At 38.3% G+C, this 18,489-nt stretch overlaps 1 protein-coding gene across 5 annotated transcripts in view; it reads left to right on the forward strand.

Moving 5' to 3' along the window:
* Positions 1-18,489, forward strand: part of RAP1GDS1 (Rap1 GTPase-GDP dissociation stimulator 1) — a 90,346-nt gene that overhangs the window by 37,073 nt on the left and 34,784 nt on the right. For 4 of the 5 annotated variants that reach the window (XM_087724121.1, XM_087724119.1, XM_087724120.1 and 1 more), the window contains exons 3-4: positions 5,407-5,529; positions 6,677-6,802. In XM_087724121.1, the coding sequence (XP_087580247.1) occupies positions 5,407-5,529; positions 6,677-6,802 (249 nt within the window). Of the gene's footprint in view, positions 1-5,406; positions 5,592-6,676; positions 6,803-18,489 lie in introns of those variants that run through there. The other variant, XM_087724122.1, reaches the window with a different exon arrangement.

The following is an 18,489-nucleotide window of genomic DNA, read 5'->3' on the forward strand; positions in this document are numbered from 1 at the left end:
ATAAAATCAAAACATGCACTTAGATTAGAGGTTAGAAATCTTTTCAAGCCTTGAAGCTTGCATAACACTTCAAGGACCACCACCACCACCTCCTTAAAATGTTATTTGAGATCACAAGGTATTGATATTCTAGTGGGAGATCTGTCATCCCATGACTCTTATGTGGGATCATGGAGAATCTTGCTGTTTGTCAGTTTCAGAAGTTTCTGTCTTTGTCCATGTGTGTAGAACAGAGTACAGTATTCATTCTCAGGTGACACGAGAAAGTAATGGATGTCCTGGTGCCTGAAGATACCATGCTGGCAGCCTGTTTTATAATGTTAAACTGAAACTTGGGAAAATTAACTTCAAACTGGCATTGGACGAGTGATCTTGAGCAAATTATTCTCACTATAGGAGAATAGTGTAATAGTCTAATTGTATATGTTGTAAACATAAGAAGGAAAATTTATGCATCCAGTCTTGAATACCCAGAAGAAAAATGGATAATACCGTGTTTTCCCAAAAATAAGCTCTTGGCCTTATTTTTGAGGAGGTCTTATTATTTTTGAGGTGCAGGAGGACCCCTAACCTCGGCCTGCGGATCAGCTGATCCAGAGAGAGCTGGAAGTTGTGTCTCTGTTTCTGGCACACTCTTGCCAACCCTAGCGTCGCTGGACTTGCTACAACCAAATTATTTGTTAAGTCTAAAGATTTGCGTCTGCCACTAAGAGAAAGGGCGCAGGAGCTAGGGTTTGCGGGAGCAGCTTCCACAAGGCCATTCCTTGTGGATGGCTCCGTCATGTTCCCCCCTTCCCCCCCCCCCCCAGGAAATGGCAGGGACTGGCTGCTCATGCATTTAGATATTTTAGGGGAAGGTTTATTTAGGGGAAGGCTTATTTTAGAGCATGTGCTCAAAAGCGTGATTGGACTAATTATCCGGAAAGGTCTTATTTTCAGGAAAACAGGGTACATACAATGCAACAGTATAAATGGTCCTTGAATTTTACTAGGATAGAATATTGCTTTAATGTAAAAAATACTATTGGGCTGCAAATGTGCTAGCTTTTATCTGGAATGTGATTCTGATCTATTCTTAGTTTAAGTTGACTGCATCTCACTTGGTTTCAAAATCTGAAAGCTTTTCTATGTTACGACAGTGGATTTGACAAGAAAAATGATCACCAGACTTCATTAAGAGAAAAACGTGTGGTTAGAAAGAAAATATAATTAAAAGTTGTGGGAAGGGGATCCAACCTTAATTTGCAGACCCAAAGTAGACATTCTTAAACTGATTCAGTGTTCCTGCTCCCTCTAGTTCCTCCCTCCAAAACAAACACTCCTTTCCTTGCCAATTTTAGACTTCGTTGCAATAATGAATGTAGTATTGATTCTTCTGTAAAATGACACCTTGCCTCATCACTTAAATTTGTGCAAAATCTACTAAATCAGTAAAGCTTCTTCTCTGAAATTTTCTGCTAGAGCTTTCTCAACTTTAAATCACTTTAGTTTAGGTTGTGTTAAACAAAAAAGCCATTCAGTGAAGAGCATGGTGACATTGGGTGATTGTGCATTTCGAATAATAATAATTCCTGTAATAGGTTTGGGGAATCTTTGGTGTTGAAAATAAAAGCTTTGCACATTTAATTTGTGCAAGTGACAAGTATGGTAAGATTTCCTCTCTCCTGTTTAGAGTTATAGTCGCTTTTAATGTCTTCAGAGTCATAGTACATTATTTTCTGGCCTCACTAGTTCAGTTTTCAACTAAATAAAATAATAGGTTTACCAGAAAGCCCAACATTGTCACAAACAGTTTGAAGAATTGGAGAAAAGGATAGTAGACTAAAATTATATCTTTTTGTGGTATCTTCTGTTATGTCAAGGAAATGTATTTCATGTTGTTCGTTACATTGTCTTTGATGATGTGAATTTATTGTTCTTTATCCATATATTACTTAAACTCCTGTTATTAGGACCTTTAACTGAGCAAAACAATACTTTTTGAACCAAGGTACTTCAAATGAGTTAACTTACAGAATGTATCCAAATTCCAGGACCCATGACTTCCAAGAGGATAAAATTTGGGGAAATTGTGGTTACTTGAATGCTACGTTGCTGTTGCATTGCTGGGCTGCTGCTACGGTCATGTGATCTTCACTTTCAGTGTTCCATGACACTTTCCCAGCCAATCTCGCAATCCCTTACTCTTTCCCCCATCCAGTAGCAGCCACTGACCTGCCTGCTGGAAAGAGAAGGGAGAAGCAGGAAGAAAGAAACCTCTTCGCATCCTTCCTGGCCCATACCACCACATACGCGTTCCCCCAATCTGGACTACCCACCTATGCACTTTCCCCAACCTCTTCCGCCCCCACCCCCATGACCCATGCAGCACCTGTTATACACCCTTAACTGATACATCCTGCCTCCGTGCACTTCTCCTAATCTGCATGGCACTTTTTGCAAACCCCTATTAAATGGCCCAATGGAGTACAGCTTGTCTAGTTAGTTTTAAAAAGCAATTGACTTGTGCTATATACCAGGGATGTCAAACTCACATCGTCACAGCGGTGTCATGTGATATATCAGGACATTTTTATCCTTCGCTAAACCGGGCGTGGACATGAGCAGCGTGTAACTCAGTGGTAGTCAACCTGGTCCCTACTGCCCACTAGTGGGCGTTCCAGCTTTCATGGTGGGCGGTAGGGGTTTGCTGTAACTCTGCTTTATAAATTTTATAAAGTAATTTTATTTCCCTACTTTATAAATCACCATTATTGTGGAACCGGTGGGTGGTTAGAAAATTTTACTACTAACAGAGATACAAAAGTGGGCGGTAGGTATAAAAAGGTTGACTACCCCTGGTGTAACTCATCTGACCCGCAGTCTGGGAATTTGACAACCCTGGTATATAAAGTAAATTGAAAAGTAAATAATACATAGAAGAATACTTGGATCTTAAAAGTGAATTGTCCTGGATGGAAATTAAAAAGGGTAAACATGCTGATAGTTAAATACCTTAATATCCTTAGTTCGTATCTACAAATTTTTGTAGTGCGGTTTTATATTGCAGTGGCTATGAGCAAGATGGGATATTTTATGTTACATTTTATGTGAGTATCATGCTTGTTCCTATATTCTTCATTTCACATGCTAAGGCATTCACAACTTTTGTGACATGATTTGAAGTAGAGGATATATTCAACAGGTAGTACTGTTGGGCATGTCAGATTGATGAATTATTGTGGATAAATATTTTTGCAGGGCTGACTAAGAACCGGAAATATTGATCTCTGTTGATACTCTTAAATTAACGATGAAAAACCTGGCCATTTCCCTTTCCTCCAAGTTTAATTAATGCCAGAGCACCAGCAATGTTGTAGCTGATTTCTGGTATGATGAAATAAGATAAGATTAGGCAACCGTTTTCAGAAGTGAACTTAGTAACACCATAGCACTAGGCAAAATTTTGATTACCTCTCTCCCCAAAAAAAGCTGGAAATGGATGTCCTGGTCACAATATGGACACGTTAACAAACAGTAGTAACTTAAAATGAAGACAATTGGTCTTGACTTTGTAGAAGAAATGAAAAAAATGACATATTATTTAAAGCAGACTGGAGTCTGCAAAAACATTTTTTTTTATTGTTTTGTGTCTCTTTTGTAAATAGAATACAGTAAATGCAATTTTAGCTTCCAGCATTTTTTAAGGTATTTTTCAACAGATTATGTTTATAGAGCAAAGCATCCTAATTTTGTTTTCAAATTATTTCTTGACGTTCTGGTAGACAGATGCCCTGATACACTATTTTTATTCTGGCTGTTAAAAATAAACATTTCCTCCCCTATCTAAAATGTTAGCTATACTTTACCTCTGTAATTCCTGTAGTAGCATCCGATATTGGCTTCTTTAAATTAATGAAGTGGAGATTTTAAGGCAGAAAGATAACACATATCCAAAGTCATTCACTGAGTTTGTGGCTTTGGGATCAGAATTGCAGACTTCATACAGATTTTATATTTCCAGGAGTGTTACCATCTATATGTTTCCCTCAAACTTGTGTTCAGATGGAGATATGCCTTGGTTAAGACTCATGATGGCTATAAATGCCTAGTTGCATAATCTTGCAAGATGTTCACATCTCATACGTAGAATAGTAAAGTCATTTGAAATCTCATAAGAACTCATGAGTTTCTTTTGAGAACCAGTCTTTTTTACTTGCTTTTTGATTGATACTTTGACCACTCTTTAAATATGTGTCTGCTAGCTGACAACCTGGTGCTGCCTGGGTATTTATTTATCCCAACTCTCCTTCCACGAACATCACCACAATCTCTAATGTTGGGTTTTTTCCCCTTACCAGGGGGAGCCCACTTGTGGAGTACTGTGAAGCCTTTACCATGGCGACTCCACAGTGCTGTACAGTAAAAACCATTTTAAGACAGTACAGTAGAAGCCGTTCTAAGGCACAACAGGCTCTTAACAACACCCTGAGGGGTGTTAGGGGTGTTTTACCCCCACAGTATTTGCTTCCAGAGGGTAAGTAATCTGTGTACCAAGTTTGGTTGAAATTGCTTGGGATGTTCCAGAGTTATGCTGGAACATACACAGACACACACAGCCGTTGATAGATGATGATAGATAGATAGATAGATGGATGGATGGATGGATGGATGGATGGATGGATGGATGGATGGATGGATGGATGGATGGATGGATGGATGGATGGATAGATAGATAGATAGATAGATGATAGATAGATAGATGATAGATAGATAGATAGATAGATAGATAGATAGATAGATAGATAGATGATAGATAGATAGATGATAGATAGATAGATAGATAAAGATAATAATGTTGATCCAACTAAGACACCTGTTATTATTTCTAAGTTGGGAGATCTTTCTGCAGATAGGTTTTGGTATACCTTCTTAGTACATTTCATTACAATGATTGAAGTTGATCAGGGGGAAAGCAGCCCTCTGTTTTCTCTGGAGAAGCTTCTGTTGGGGTAAAAAGAGTCCAGTGGGTTATAAAATAGCGTTGTGTTTAAAGGTAGGTAGGTAGGTGAGTGGGTGGGTGGATGGAAGACAGGCAGACAAGGAGAGGAGAGGTTTCAATAATTGCAGAGTCATGGAAAGGGAAATATTCAGAAATCATTACATAAACAAAAATCAGAAGCATTCCTTAAGCCCTAGGAAAGGAGATAATTTTAGGAAAGATTTAGTCTGGCTCCTCACTCACTTGGGTATAAGAAGGAGGCAAAGAAAAACCCAATCAGATTTGCCAAATTTTGTTAATATAGCCTCTTAATAAAGCTTATATCTGGTTTTCTGGTGGAGTCTGTTTCCTGGTGAAGACAATCTTAAAAGAGCTGACAGTGATCTCCTTTTACAAAATCTTGTGTTGTATATCTTTCTTTTCAGATATCGAGACAAGTGAAAAAATCCAGAAAAGTGGAATTCTCCCGGTGTTTGCAAGCCTATTGACTCCGCAGTCTTCCTGCACTGCAAAAGTAGCTAACGTCATAGCAGAAGTAGCCAAAAATGGTGAGGTTTTCCACAAAGCCTTTTTTGCTGGAACATCTTCAGTTTTGCAGCTCACGTTGTCAGTATGTTTTACTTCTTTAAGTTTTCATTTTATGGATGTTTCCATTTCTTTCTCTCTCCACTGTTTTTGTTTAGTTCTATCTTTATGTTATACTAGTAACTAGTGCCATCAAAAAGAACGTGCTTTCAGAAATGTACATTAGTTGCAAGAATTGAGCATGCATTAAATACAAATAGTGGCTGAAAATGTCATGATAATGTGGGAAGTATTCTAATGATGGCAAAGACAAGACTGTGCCACAATGCAACTTAGAGATAAATGATATGAAGTGGAATTGGTCACGATTTTTAGGTCTTAAACCTAAACAAGGCACATGAACCAGATTTTCATTTTTTCATTTTTTTCCAGCCCCAAAAGATGGGCAATTGCATTGGTATTAATCACTGGCTTATTGCCAAAATGTAGCAGTACAATTCCTAGGAGTTCTTAGGGTCATAAAAAATAAATTCACAACCTTATGCAAGCTGCATATTCATTACATTCTTTAAAATCTACCTTTTTATGGAAGGCGTACAAAGATTAGCATTTCATTTTGCATGCAGAGCACGTTAAACATTTATTGCTTTACAAACCCTACTCTACTGTCAAGGTATATACTCAAAGCCTAGCGAGTAATAATCATACTTCAGAACGAAAATTCCCCCAAGCTTTTTCAGGCTGTAAATTATTATGGGTTGGATTCAGAGTTAGCCATACCTAGACTCACTGAAAATAATGGGATGAGCAGGATTTTCAGATATGAAGAAGGAATAAGAGATCCTCATTTTATCTAAACAGGAGAGTCTAGCGGTGCTTAAATTTTAAACTTCATCTTAAAACAACAGCTGCTTCAAACTTAATTAAATAATCCTTAGGCAATAGTCTTTCATCTTAGTTGATATCAAATCAAGTTTATTAACAGTCAAAGACCAGAGGCCAGAACAAATAAAAACACTCAAAGAATATCCAGTTAAAAATTCTAGAATAAAATAATGAATAACATTTAAAATCTATATTAAAACCACAGCTTGGCATCCAATCGGTCAGTTACACATGATCTGGTAATAGTCTTTAATTGATCTTCGTTTCTCTTTCCATGGCTTGTAGAGTTTATGCGGAATCCATGTGTAGATGCTGGCTTGATTCCACCTTTGGTTCAGCTCTTAAACTGTAAAGATCAGGAAGTGCTTCTTCAAACGGGGCGTGCCTTGGGCAACATATGCTATGACAGCCGTAAGTCTTCAAATATCAATATTTTTATTCTTAAACCGTACATATTTGTTTTCTGTAATGTTGTTGAGGGCCTTTCTGCAAATTTTCCTGAGACGTTTGTTTGTTTGTTTGGCCAAGCGTGTATAAGATAATAGATATAAGTATATACAAGATTATGAATACATGAAATGAATACCAATAAATGGGGTTGTTAGGACAGGGAGGATAGCACGTTGGTGCACTTATGCACGTCCCTTACAGACCTCTTAGGAATGGGGTGAGGTCAACAGTAGACAGTCTAAGGTTAAAGTTGTGGGAGTTTGGGGAAAAAATCACTGAGTCAGGTAACATAGCAAGTGTTGTCACAAATAAACTTATCCTAGATCAGGGGTCTCCAGCCTTGGCCACTTTAAGACTTGTGGACTTCAACTCCCAGAATTCCTCAGCCAGCAAAGAGACCCCTGTCCTAGATGGAAGATTTTTTTTTATTGGTTTAAATGGAAGCAAGCAAGTCCTCGACAAATAACCTAAGGATCTGAAGACAGAGGTATAGAAATTGTCTTGTGTGTTTACTTGTTTTAACAGTTTTCTGTAGTGGAAGACTTGCCAAATTTTATTTCTATGAATAAATCAGTAGAGTTATGCAATGCAGTTTTACTCCAACTCACGAAGTAAAACTGGATGGAATTTGCCATAGTTAGGTTCCCACTGATCATTGTATGTGATGTTACAAAATACAAATCCAGATTCTCATGTGTATTTCTGCATATGGTTGTTTTTTATTGTCATTTCTGCTTCTTTAGTTGTAAAACATGGAGCAACAAAATGGGATTCGATGAACTTTTGTTGCTTTACTATAATTTCTTCCCATGTGCTATGGCTCCCCCAAAAAATTACACTTAAATGATCAGTCTTAGGAGAAACATTGAAATTGAAGTTTTCAACAATCGGTCTATTATGTCTATGGACATAATACTGAAGGAGGACATCTATGTAGTATAATCAGCATAGTGTTTCTTTAGAGAATGACACATGAATTTTGTCTACTTCAATGCGACAACTATTAAAAATGCAAAGACAACCTGTTTGAAATATTAATATTTTATTAATATTGACAAATCATAAACATCAATGGATTGTTTTTATTGAATTTTTAATGCTTTTAATATCCTGAAAAGTTAAAAGATTATTCCTAGCTACTGAGATATATTTTCTGTTAATAATGATGGGGGGCTATCCATGTTATACATTTTTAATATCAATCTCAAATTATATATGATTGATATGACCTCCATACCCCTTAAAATATGGTAAAATACATAGTCTTTTAATGTCATTTCATCTCCAGTTCAGCCTCCCTATACCTTAATGTGCATAGACATATAATCATGAATGCTAGTTTGGATGCTTTTAAAAAGAGCCAGTCATACATACAAAGGGTGTGTTTCCACTGGTAATTTTAGAATCTTAGATAATATGCACTAAATATTAGTGGTAAATTTACAACCTCAGATAATATGCCTGGGGAACCCAGAGCGGGGTGGAGCCCATTACAAGCCCATGGCTTGTATGAATATGTGTTGTCGCCAGGATGGGGAGTGGAGGGACTATTATTTTTATTATTATTATTTTCATTTTTATATGATGTTTTTACATTTGTGTAAGCCGCTTTGAATTGCCATCTGGAGCAGGCAGCAATATAAATTTTTGGGAGGGTAAAATGCCATTCCTTGAAAGGAAACAGGGCCGCCCTGAAATCACCGAAGGACCGACTTGCGGTGCTTCTGCCAGCAAAAGCAGACAGCGGATGCTGCCCTCCTGAGCTCCATTTCCACTTGCAGAGGGTTGCAGGAGGCCATGGCAACCAAAAATGGAGCTCGGGAGCCTGTTTTTGCTGGCAGAGCACTCGGGCCACCACAGATGCCCCCAACACAAATGACGTTGAAGTGGCCACACTCACCCAAGCCACATCCACCCCGAGGTCAAACACAACGCTGATGCGGCCCTCAATTAAATTGAGTTTGACACCCCTGGATTAGGGGTGTATCTTGCTGGAAGAAAGGAACCACAAAAAATATATGCTGAAATAATTTTATTATGAACAGGTTGGTAAATACTTAGAAGGCCAAAATATAAAATTGTAACATCAGAACAAGAATAAAACTGCAGCTGATGTTCAGTGTGTTTTAATATGTAGGATTATGTTTCATAATTATATTTGTCTACAGATGAAACCAGTGTTTCCTAATATATAAAAAGAAGCATACAGATTCTCTGACTTCAGAAATATATATTTTATTTACAAACGTGGGCATGATATCTACATCTTTGTTCTTGGTTATTTTGTTGTTATTTGTTTTCTTGTTCTGATTATTATTTAGAGTCATATACAACATATTGTGTGATAATTATAGAGGCATATTTTAATTACCACTGTAGAAGCATATTTGGATATCATATCATGCTTATGATTATGACATCAAATGGGAATAGCAACAACAATAGCATTTAGATTCATATACTTCTTCATAGTGTTTTACAGCACTCTCTGAGCAGTTTACAATGTCAGCATATTGTCCCAACAAACTGGGTCCTCATTTTACTTCGGAAGGGTGGAAGGCTCAGTCAACCTTGAGCCGTTGAGGATTGAACTCCTGGCAGTGAGCTGAATTAGCCTGCAATACTGCATTCCAGCCACTGCGCCACCATGGCTCCTATAAAATAAACAGTGCTTCAAGCAAATTATTATTTCCTTATTTGTGCAAAATAAGAATAAGAAAAATAGAAGTAGAGAATTTTTGCCAAGTCTAAATTAGTTTATCTACAATAATGTGTTCCAAGCATCATAAATGGGGCTAAATAACTTCAGTTACATTATTATTCACATAAAAACTTGATCTCAGTGTTTTTTGTTAATAATAGTTGCTTTCTATATGATTCATAATAGCTCTGTTCATTCATATCTAACGTGAGAGACCCCTTCATGAATGTCTAATGTTATAAAAGGGTTGGTATTCTATAACAATTAGAAGTTTGTTGATGTGGTACGTAGGAGCTAAAGCTATGTTGTTAGCAGTTATCAGGATATAGTGAGTTAACTGGCTGCTAAGAGTCCCTTGGCAATTAATATTATTTTTCTTCTTTGCCAAGATAGCAATGAAATACTTCATTAATTAAAATGGCATCATTTTTAATAGTGAAATTATAAAGAGGTTGTTCTGGTCACAGCTTGATTTTAAATGCAGTAAATATATTGTCCCCTAGTGAACATGGCAGCAAAATGCTAGAGATCACATAATATTTATTTTTGAAATACATTCTTCTACTGGCAATTCCAATAAAGAGCTTCTTGTTTATTTTGTATGATAAGGAAATAATTATATACTGTTGTTTATCTTACCATTCCAATGCAACAGTGGGAAAAAATAAAATGATCCCTTGCTCCAGCTACAAGAAAAAACAGAGATTTCTACTCATCCATCCATTGGCTTAGCAAGTTATATGTCTGCCATGGTAGAATTACATGGCAGCAAGATAGTTAAGTCGGTGGTGAATCCCTAGTAAGTCTGTCAAATAATCCAGTTTACTGCCTGAATTCCAGCTGTTGATTATCATTGCTTTACTCTTACATGTATTCATCTTCAGCAATTTTAATATAACCTACCGTACTATCAGTAAGCAGTTAATAATTTAGAATCTGGGTCAAAATGTGTTTGAGAAAAAGGAGATTATCTTCTTGTCTACTTCACGGCTCATGGTATCCTTAAAACTGTTCAGATTTAGTCAAGGACGTGCAGTCAGGGGAGGCAGGGCCTCACCACTGTCATCATGAAAAAAAAATTAAAAGGAAAAAGGCTAAGGTAGTTGCTGCCAGAGTCACAGTGGATGACTCTGCTTAGTGCTTAACTGCAGGAGGAGGCGAGAGAACCACGTGCCTCCTTTACTCTATCTTTATGATCACTTGAGCAGAGTTAAGCAAGGGTTAAAAGGCGAAAAATTCCTTATGCAAAGGAGGCACGTGGTTCTCTTGCCTCCTGTAGAGGGCATTTTTTAGAGACTTTAGAGTTCTCTGGGAGCAACTAGCTGAGTCTGACTTCAGAGCTCTTGCCTTTCTCCTTTTACATTTTTTTTTCTTTTCATGATGGCAGGCAAGAGCAGAGTTGAAATCCTCTCTGAAACAGCTGGAAAAGGTGCGTGTGTGGGGGGGAAGGAATTCAAAAAATTTGATTGCATTCAGCGCCACATTGCCTTTTCAAACACACACACACACGCACAAACACACACAGCTGGATAAAAGTATATAAGCCCAACTTCACTGATTACAAGTTTGAAAAGGCAACGTGGCTCCACCTGCAATCAAAGGCTCGGATCGGAAGGCAGCAGGGGAAGTGGGGGTATGGCAGATGAGCTGCTTTCAAGCCATTGGAAAATATATCCAATCCAACTTCTGTGTTTGTGTTTGTTTGAGAGTGAGTGAGTGAGGGTTCCAACTCCTCTGTGTGCGTGTGTCTGTTTGAGAGAGGGGGGAGGGAGGGAGAGAGAGGAAGGAGGGGGAGGGAGAAGAAAAAGAATGAAGGAAAACTTATTTTGCAAGGGAGAAAAATGCTGTCGCTTTAAATTGGAACTGAGCATGCCTGGCTGTGGAATTCTGGGAGTTGAAGTCCACAAGCCTAAAAAAATTGATGCCTCACCAGCCATAAAGCTCACCGCACGTCACTGGATTCAGTAAATCCCCATAATTTGCAGTGAGTTTGTCGATCAGAAAGGTTGGCAATTTGGCAGTTCGAATCCCTAACATGTAACAGAGCATCCAGAATGGTGAGATGGCGCTTGTTACAATTAATCTAACAATAAGCAAGCTGATGTGGTGGCTCAGTGGCTAAGATGCTGAGTTTGTCAATCGAAAGGTTGGTGGTTTGAATCCCTAGAGCCGCATAAAGGAGTGAGCTCCTGTTACTTGTTCCAGCTTTTGCCAACCTAGCAATTTGAAAGCACATAAAAATGCAAGGAGGGACCACCTTTGGTGGGACGGTAACTGCATTCCATGCGTCTTCAGCATTTAGTCATGCCAGCTACATGACCACAGAGATGTCTTCGGACAGCGCTGGCTCTTTGGCTTTGAAACGGAGATGAGCACCGCCCTCTAGAGTCGAGAAGGACTAGCACATATGTGTGAGGGGAACCTTTACCTATACCTTAGAGAAAGAGAAGAAACTTCATCAAATTCAGTGATTTATGATCCTGTAGTCAAAACTCAAAAAAATCACAGTGAAGTATCAAAAGGTGGTCACTGTGAATGGTCTTGACAGCTTTTATACTGTTATATGTTTTATATGTTATATGTTGACAAGCTGTTATTTATTTAGATTTTTAGAATATTAAATCCAAGACTTTTAGTTATTTTCAAAGTTAAAACAGCATAAAATCCAATATAGACCACACAGGCGAAAAAGCACATTGGAGAGAAAAATGTTTTCCACCAGTCAGGGCCACAAGCATACTGTCCTCTAGTCTGTTCGTTGTCCTTTATATAATCTCTAAAAACCTGGGTTTTCAAAGTTAGTGCCAGGTTGTATTCCAGAGGGTGGAGGCAGTGATAGAATGTCATGATTCTGGCATTCCACAAGTTGGCACTTTTTAATCATGACACCCAAAGCCTATCCATCCTGCCTGATCATAGGACAAAAGTTGGCTCATACGTTCTTTAGGGTTTATAGATCACCAGTACCTTACTTTGCATTCAGTAGCACATTGGTAACCAGCTCATAGAATAGAGTTGTTAAATGGTGGTACAAAAAATGTACTCCTGTTTCTGCAGGCACATTTTGTTTAGCTGTATCACCTAAGTGGATTTAAAGCTCAGTGTAAGTGCCATTATATTAATGTGAATGAAAAGCAAATTAGGCATGGGTGACTGTGAGTGGGTGACAGTGAGAGTATGCTAGACTTGGAAAGGTGCAATTGGTGCCCTAGATATATTTGTGCAAAAGCCCTCCTGATCATGGTTGCCAGCTGCTCTTCTAGCAAGTATCATGAGTTCAGGGAGACTTCCTAGTTTGCAGCAATTGCAATAAACCCATTGAAAACTACAGATGGCAAATATTCAGACAGAGCTGATCTTTGAACTAGAGCCATTGAGTCCTTCTAGGGCTGATCCTAAGCCACTCCATCCAGACCTTAAATCTATTAGGCACTAGGACAACACATCAGTGACACTTGGTTGGTTAGGAGTTCAGGTAGACCTCTCAGTATCATCAGGATTTGATCTCCCCCTCTCCCCCAATAAGGAGTATAGGTAGAAGTTTTCAAATTTTAAGTTCATATAGAGATAGGCTGTGAGTTTGAATAATGCAAAATTCAATTTAGTGCAATTAATTACATTCATACCAGGTCACATTTAATGTGAGCCAAAATTTAATTAATGCAAAGTTAGCACAAGTGGGGTTGAGGCAAGCGTAGGCCCAGTTGCCATTGGGGCTTTAGAGTCTAGTTGTCATTTGTGCAATATGGAGAAAAGGAAGGTTCTGTCCAAGGAAAGCTCAAAAAAGAGGAGGCTCATTTTGAAGTACTACATAGAATACAGGACAGAGTAGGTACATGTTGGATATATACTCTTAATCTTATTTGAGTATTTAATTAAACATACAAAATTTATGTTTAAAATGTTTAATTGCCTACTTTTGTTAAACTGTTACCCTTAGAGCAGGGTGGGATTCAAAAATTTTAGCAACCGGTTCTCTGCCCAGTTGCTGGGTGGGTATGGCCATGGTGGGCGTGGCCCACTTGACCTCCTGTACCATGGTGTGGGGGAATTTCCTCCCTCTCCAGGCTCTGGAGTATTTTGTTGAGCCTCCAAGAGGGCGAAAACGGCCTCCTCTAAATGCCGGAAACAGACCCGTCTCCAGACTTCTGGAACTTCCAGGAGGTCCGTTTTTCACCTTCCCCAGGCTCCAGAGACTTTCCTTGAGCCTCTGGGAGGACAAAATCAGCCTCCCCTGGGCTCCGGAGGCCAGAAACTGGCACATTTCCGGACTTCTGGAACTTCTGGGAGGCCCGTTTTTCGCTCTTCCGGAGTCTCTACGTGGGCCCTGCACTTACCTTCATCCAAAACGGTTCGTGTGGAGACTCCTGGGAAGGGTAGTGGGCAGGGCCAGCCAGTCCTTGCAACTACTGGTTCAACAAACCAGATGTAAAATTAGCATCTGGTTCACCCGAACCGGTCCAAATCGGCTGAATCCCACCCCTGCCTTAGAAATGTGACTTCACATTTTGTAAATTACAGTATTGTGACCAATTTGTGAAATTCATTAACGAAACCTTCTTATATAAAATTTAAGTTATTCATAACGGCATTGCTAAGGCTTTAAATTATTTCAAGGGAAAACAGTCTTGAGAGCAAGCATGCAAGTTTGATTAAAAATTAAAATTTAGACATTGCCATTGAATTGCTAAATCTTCTTACAGGAAAGATTAGACTGGCAAAGTAAAGTGTCCTTTGTCATCTCCACACTTTGTGGCTTCATGGGCAATCTTTGCTTTTTCTTTTTTGGTAGTGGTACAGAAATGGTTTATTATTGCCTCGGGGGTTTTATTTTTACTTCCCCATTTCCCACCTGAAATTTCCAGGTGATCTCCTTTCCAAATATTAATCAGATGCAACCTCACTTAGCTTTTCAAGTTCAGCCAGCAGAAGCCTTGTATGTATAAACGCTATACTTTTATGCCTGGTTATTCTTACCCAAACAGGGCCGTGCTACATTTCACCTTTCATTGTTTTTAATGAAAACTTATTGAGAACAGTCGTGATGCAAACTGTGTGATGAGTGTTTGTTTGTTGGCTTTGCAACCAGCAGAACATTTTGCTTTAAAAAAAAAAATACATCTATACTGTAGTCTATTTCAAAAGGCAACACCTTCCAATTTATTACAGAAACTGGGAATGTTTTACGTGGGAGTTTACTTCACTGCTGACAAGGTAATAGACAAACAGAGAATAAGACAAAACAACATGTTCCAAACTTGTTTTGACTGGGATATGGTGCGGTATATTTAGCAGGCAATTCTCCCGTACTTCATGCATGGAGAAGAGAGAGACGGTAATTAGAATTGTGACACCCTGAATTTACAGTGTGGTTTGTCCTTCCTTAAAGAATGAAGACTGCTGGAACATAGTCACAGAATCAGCATTCTGGCAGTTTCCCTCCCCCAGATTAATTTTGGTTAATTTTAGATTAAGTGGATCCAAAAAGACACAGGTGAATTTTCTCACCCTCCAGGCCTGTAAATAAACAGTGTTGTGGGCAGATTTAATTCACATCACCTGATCAGCTTCTGCAAGGAGGAAGCGACTCAGGAAGGCTAAAGGGAAGAGCAACCCCTAAACAGCAATCTGTGTTATTTATAAGATCTCATAACCTAGCCTTTAGCTATCATATGCAATTGATTTGTTTTTGTATGGATTTGTATATCGTATGATAAGGAACAAAAATCTCTGGGTGCTTTACATACAGCCCAGCAAATATCTGCATCAATGGTGGGATTCAAATTTTTTTACAACCAGTTCTGTGGGTGTGGCTTGGTGGGAAGGATACTGTAAAATCTCCATTCCCTCCCCACTCCAGGGGAAGGTTACTGCAAAATCCCCATTTCCTCCCAATCAGGTGGGACTCGGGAGGCAGAGAATAAATGGGGGTGGAGCCAGTCAGAGGTGGTATTTACCAGTTCTCCGAACTACTCAAAATTTTCACTACCTGTTCTCCAGAACTGGTCAGAACCTGCTGAATACCACCTCTGATCTGCATCCTGTGTATCTTTTTTAAGCTCATTTTTACATATACACAATTTGCATTGCAAGGAGTCTCTGAAAAATCAGTTCATTTATAGTTACAAAAATGTATGTGTATTTTGATGGTTCTAATTGCAGAATATTGGTGTAATATAATATATTATAATATATGTAATATAAACCGTAGGAATGAGGATTAGTTTCTTGGAATGTTTACTTGCTTGACCATTTTTATCCAATTCTCTCTGCAGAATACTTAAGACAGCGTATATGAAATTTTTAACTACACACTACTGATTAATCTTTATAATTCCCTTTTCAAAACATAGATTAGCTTGAGGCTCATCCCTAGATAATATTTTTTCCTATTAAAAACCAACAACTGACCCCTCCCCCCCTTCCCAAGTGTTTGCTGCAGTGAGATAAGGCTGCATCATTTGGTTTTGGGGCATTTCTTGTCCCAGTTTATCGCAATAAAATCAGTATGTAGCATTTTGATATGGAAATGCCTTAAACGTTATGATGACAAAAGATTATATTTTGTTGCACCCTTATGTATAATCAAATAAAACAGAAACCAGATGACCTTTTCTTTGTTCTAAAGAGGAAAATGTGTGTGTATATATGAACTATTTTTGTGTTAGACCTTATGTGTATATCTTATATCTCTTGTACCCAAAACTTTACTTCTAGGAAAGAAGGAAAGACACACGTACATGTGGATTTTGACAATGTTGTTAAACTCTTTATCTTTCATAACACTTTTTATGCACAATAATCATTGCAGAGATTCTTTACATCCTGCTGTATTTTTTCTTTTTTGCTAATGGGACTGTATTAAAGGAATTGTCTCAAGATTTTCTTTTGCAAGGCACTACTTTATTGTCTGGCAGACGGGATGTTAATGTTCAATATATTAGCCCCTATATTCATATTACAAAACAAATTAGAAACATTGTGATACATTACTTTAGATTATGTAGAAATATTATAATACACTACTTTAGATTATATGGTCCATAAAAACTTCAGCAATGGAATAATGCATAATTTATTTGGGTTGTATGGTCCAAGCATAAATTATTTCTTCTAAAAATATTGCTACAATATGCTTCAACAAATGGAAGACTAACTTTGAGTAACTTGTATTCAGACAGCAAACTAGGATCAAGACTTATCTGAAGAACTCTTTGCAAAGTATATGGTACATGGAATTATTATGTTATGGCATAACTGCTAACCTGGCAAACATTAACTAGTACCATTGCTCTGCTGCTAAATTTCTTTATGCAGTAGAAGAAAAGATTGAGTAGGTGGCAAGCAAATGCAAGGCATTGTAAATAACAGCTGATGAGAAAAATAAAGCAGAAAACAAAGCATTCTAAACTGTAACTTGCTTATCTTTTGGAAAACACGACCACTGTTGACAAATGCTACCAATAGTTCTTACAAAGAAGTTCATGCAGTTCCTGACTAAAGTCATCTTCCAAAATGACCATTCTGTTTCTGTGCTGTGACAGAGAGGGATTTAGTCTATTCCAGTTTGTTCCCAACCTTTTTTTGGCCATGCCCCACCTAGGCATCTCTAAAATCCTGATTCCCCCCTCTACTCATGCGGAGGAAGCATAAAAGGCCATTAACGTGGTTTAAACAAGGTTCAAATTGCCCCCATTAAAAATAAAATTGCCCCCCCCCCGTGGAGCGTGGGCCCCACGTTGTGAACCACTGGTCTATTCCTTCTAGGGTCCTGTGGCCTGAATTCCCAACCACCTTCTCAACCACTCTCCCTGAAGAGGGAAGGTTGGAAATGGTTGAAGTTGTTTAATATGGCTGAATTGAGGGACAATGCTCTTTCGCAGCAATGTACTACCACTTCCTTCAAGGAGGAAGGTGGTAGAATTTTGTCCTTCCATAGAGAAGCATTAACTTCCTCCAGAATCTGGATGTAGCCCCCAGTGCATTGCTCTGCATACACAACTTTGACTGAGAATTTCTGGCAATGATAGCTCATTCCCTGCTCATCATGTAATTTGATTGCTTCAATGTGTTCAACATTTTGAAGGCAACCCTAAAGTGGCAATGGGTTCAGAAAACACTGGCCAGACAATTGGTAGAAGAAATGCGCTTCTGAGGGATCATTCCTATTCTGCAGTTACTGCATTTTGCTTTTTCTTTGGAAGTGGGTTTCCAAGACCATTTGGGAGTTCTGGTTATAACCTACGCATCATAATGTCAGAATATATCAGGGGTCACCATATTCAACATGATCTTGGTTGTCCTGTCTGAACTTCTAGAGAAGGCTTACTTAAGAGAAGTAAGTAAAGAGAAGTTTATGTTAGAAGTTTATGTTATGTTGGAGTAAAGAGAAGTTTATGTTAGAAAAACAAACCTTCTCAGAATTGGATTTCTCATTATGAAATAGGATGTCCCAGAAAGACTTCAGGATCTTTTCTATTGACAGTTCGATGTGCATTGAACAATCATTTTGTCCCAACGGGCTTTCGACCTTTTGTGAGTCAGTGTGGCAATCATCTAAATTTTATGTTCTTTTTTTCAAATGTCATTAATGTATTATTATTTTTTTGTATATTGATCAGAGTCTTTTAAGTTGGGGATATATATATATGTTGTTAAATGCCATTAAAAACAGTATTTGCTCTTTAGGTGCTAATCATTTAAACATTGATCATCTAATCCTGGTGATGAACCTCGTCCTCATCAGCATTTTTTCACATAACAGGCATACAGGTTCAAGCAGCTGCTTTTCTGTGCAGGTCCGCACACATGTAGCCCATCTGGACTCCTTAAAGGAAGCAGTATTTCAAAATATTTTGCCTACAGATAAGCTTCTTTTTTTGCAGGAATTCTTTTCTTCTTGATTTATCTACCTTTTTTTATTGGCTAGGTGGATTTTGTAAAACGT

The sequence above is a fragment of the Thamnophis sirtalis genome, unplaced genomic scaffold (genome assembly GCF_051295495.1).
Source record: "Thamnophis sirtalis isolate CommonGarterSnake01/CBP01778 unplaced genomic scaffold, rThaSir2_p1.2 scaffold_10, whole genome shotgun sequence".
In the NCBI taxonomy this organism is placed as follows: Eukaryota; Metazoa; Chordata; class Lepidosauria; order Squamata; family Natricidae; genus Thamnophis; species Thamnophis sirtalis.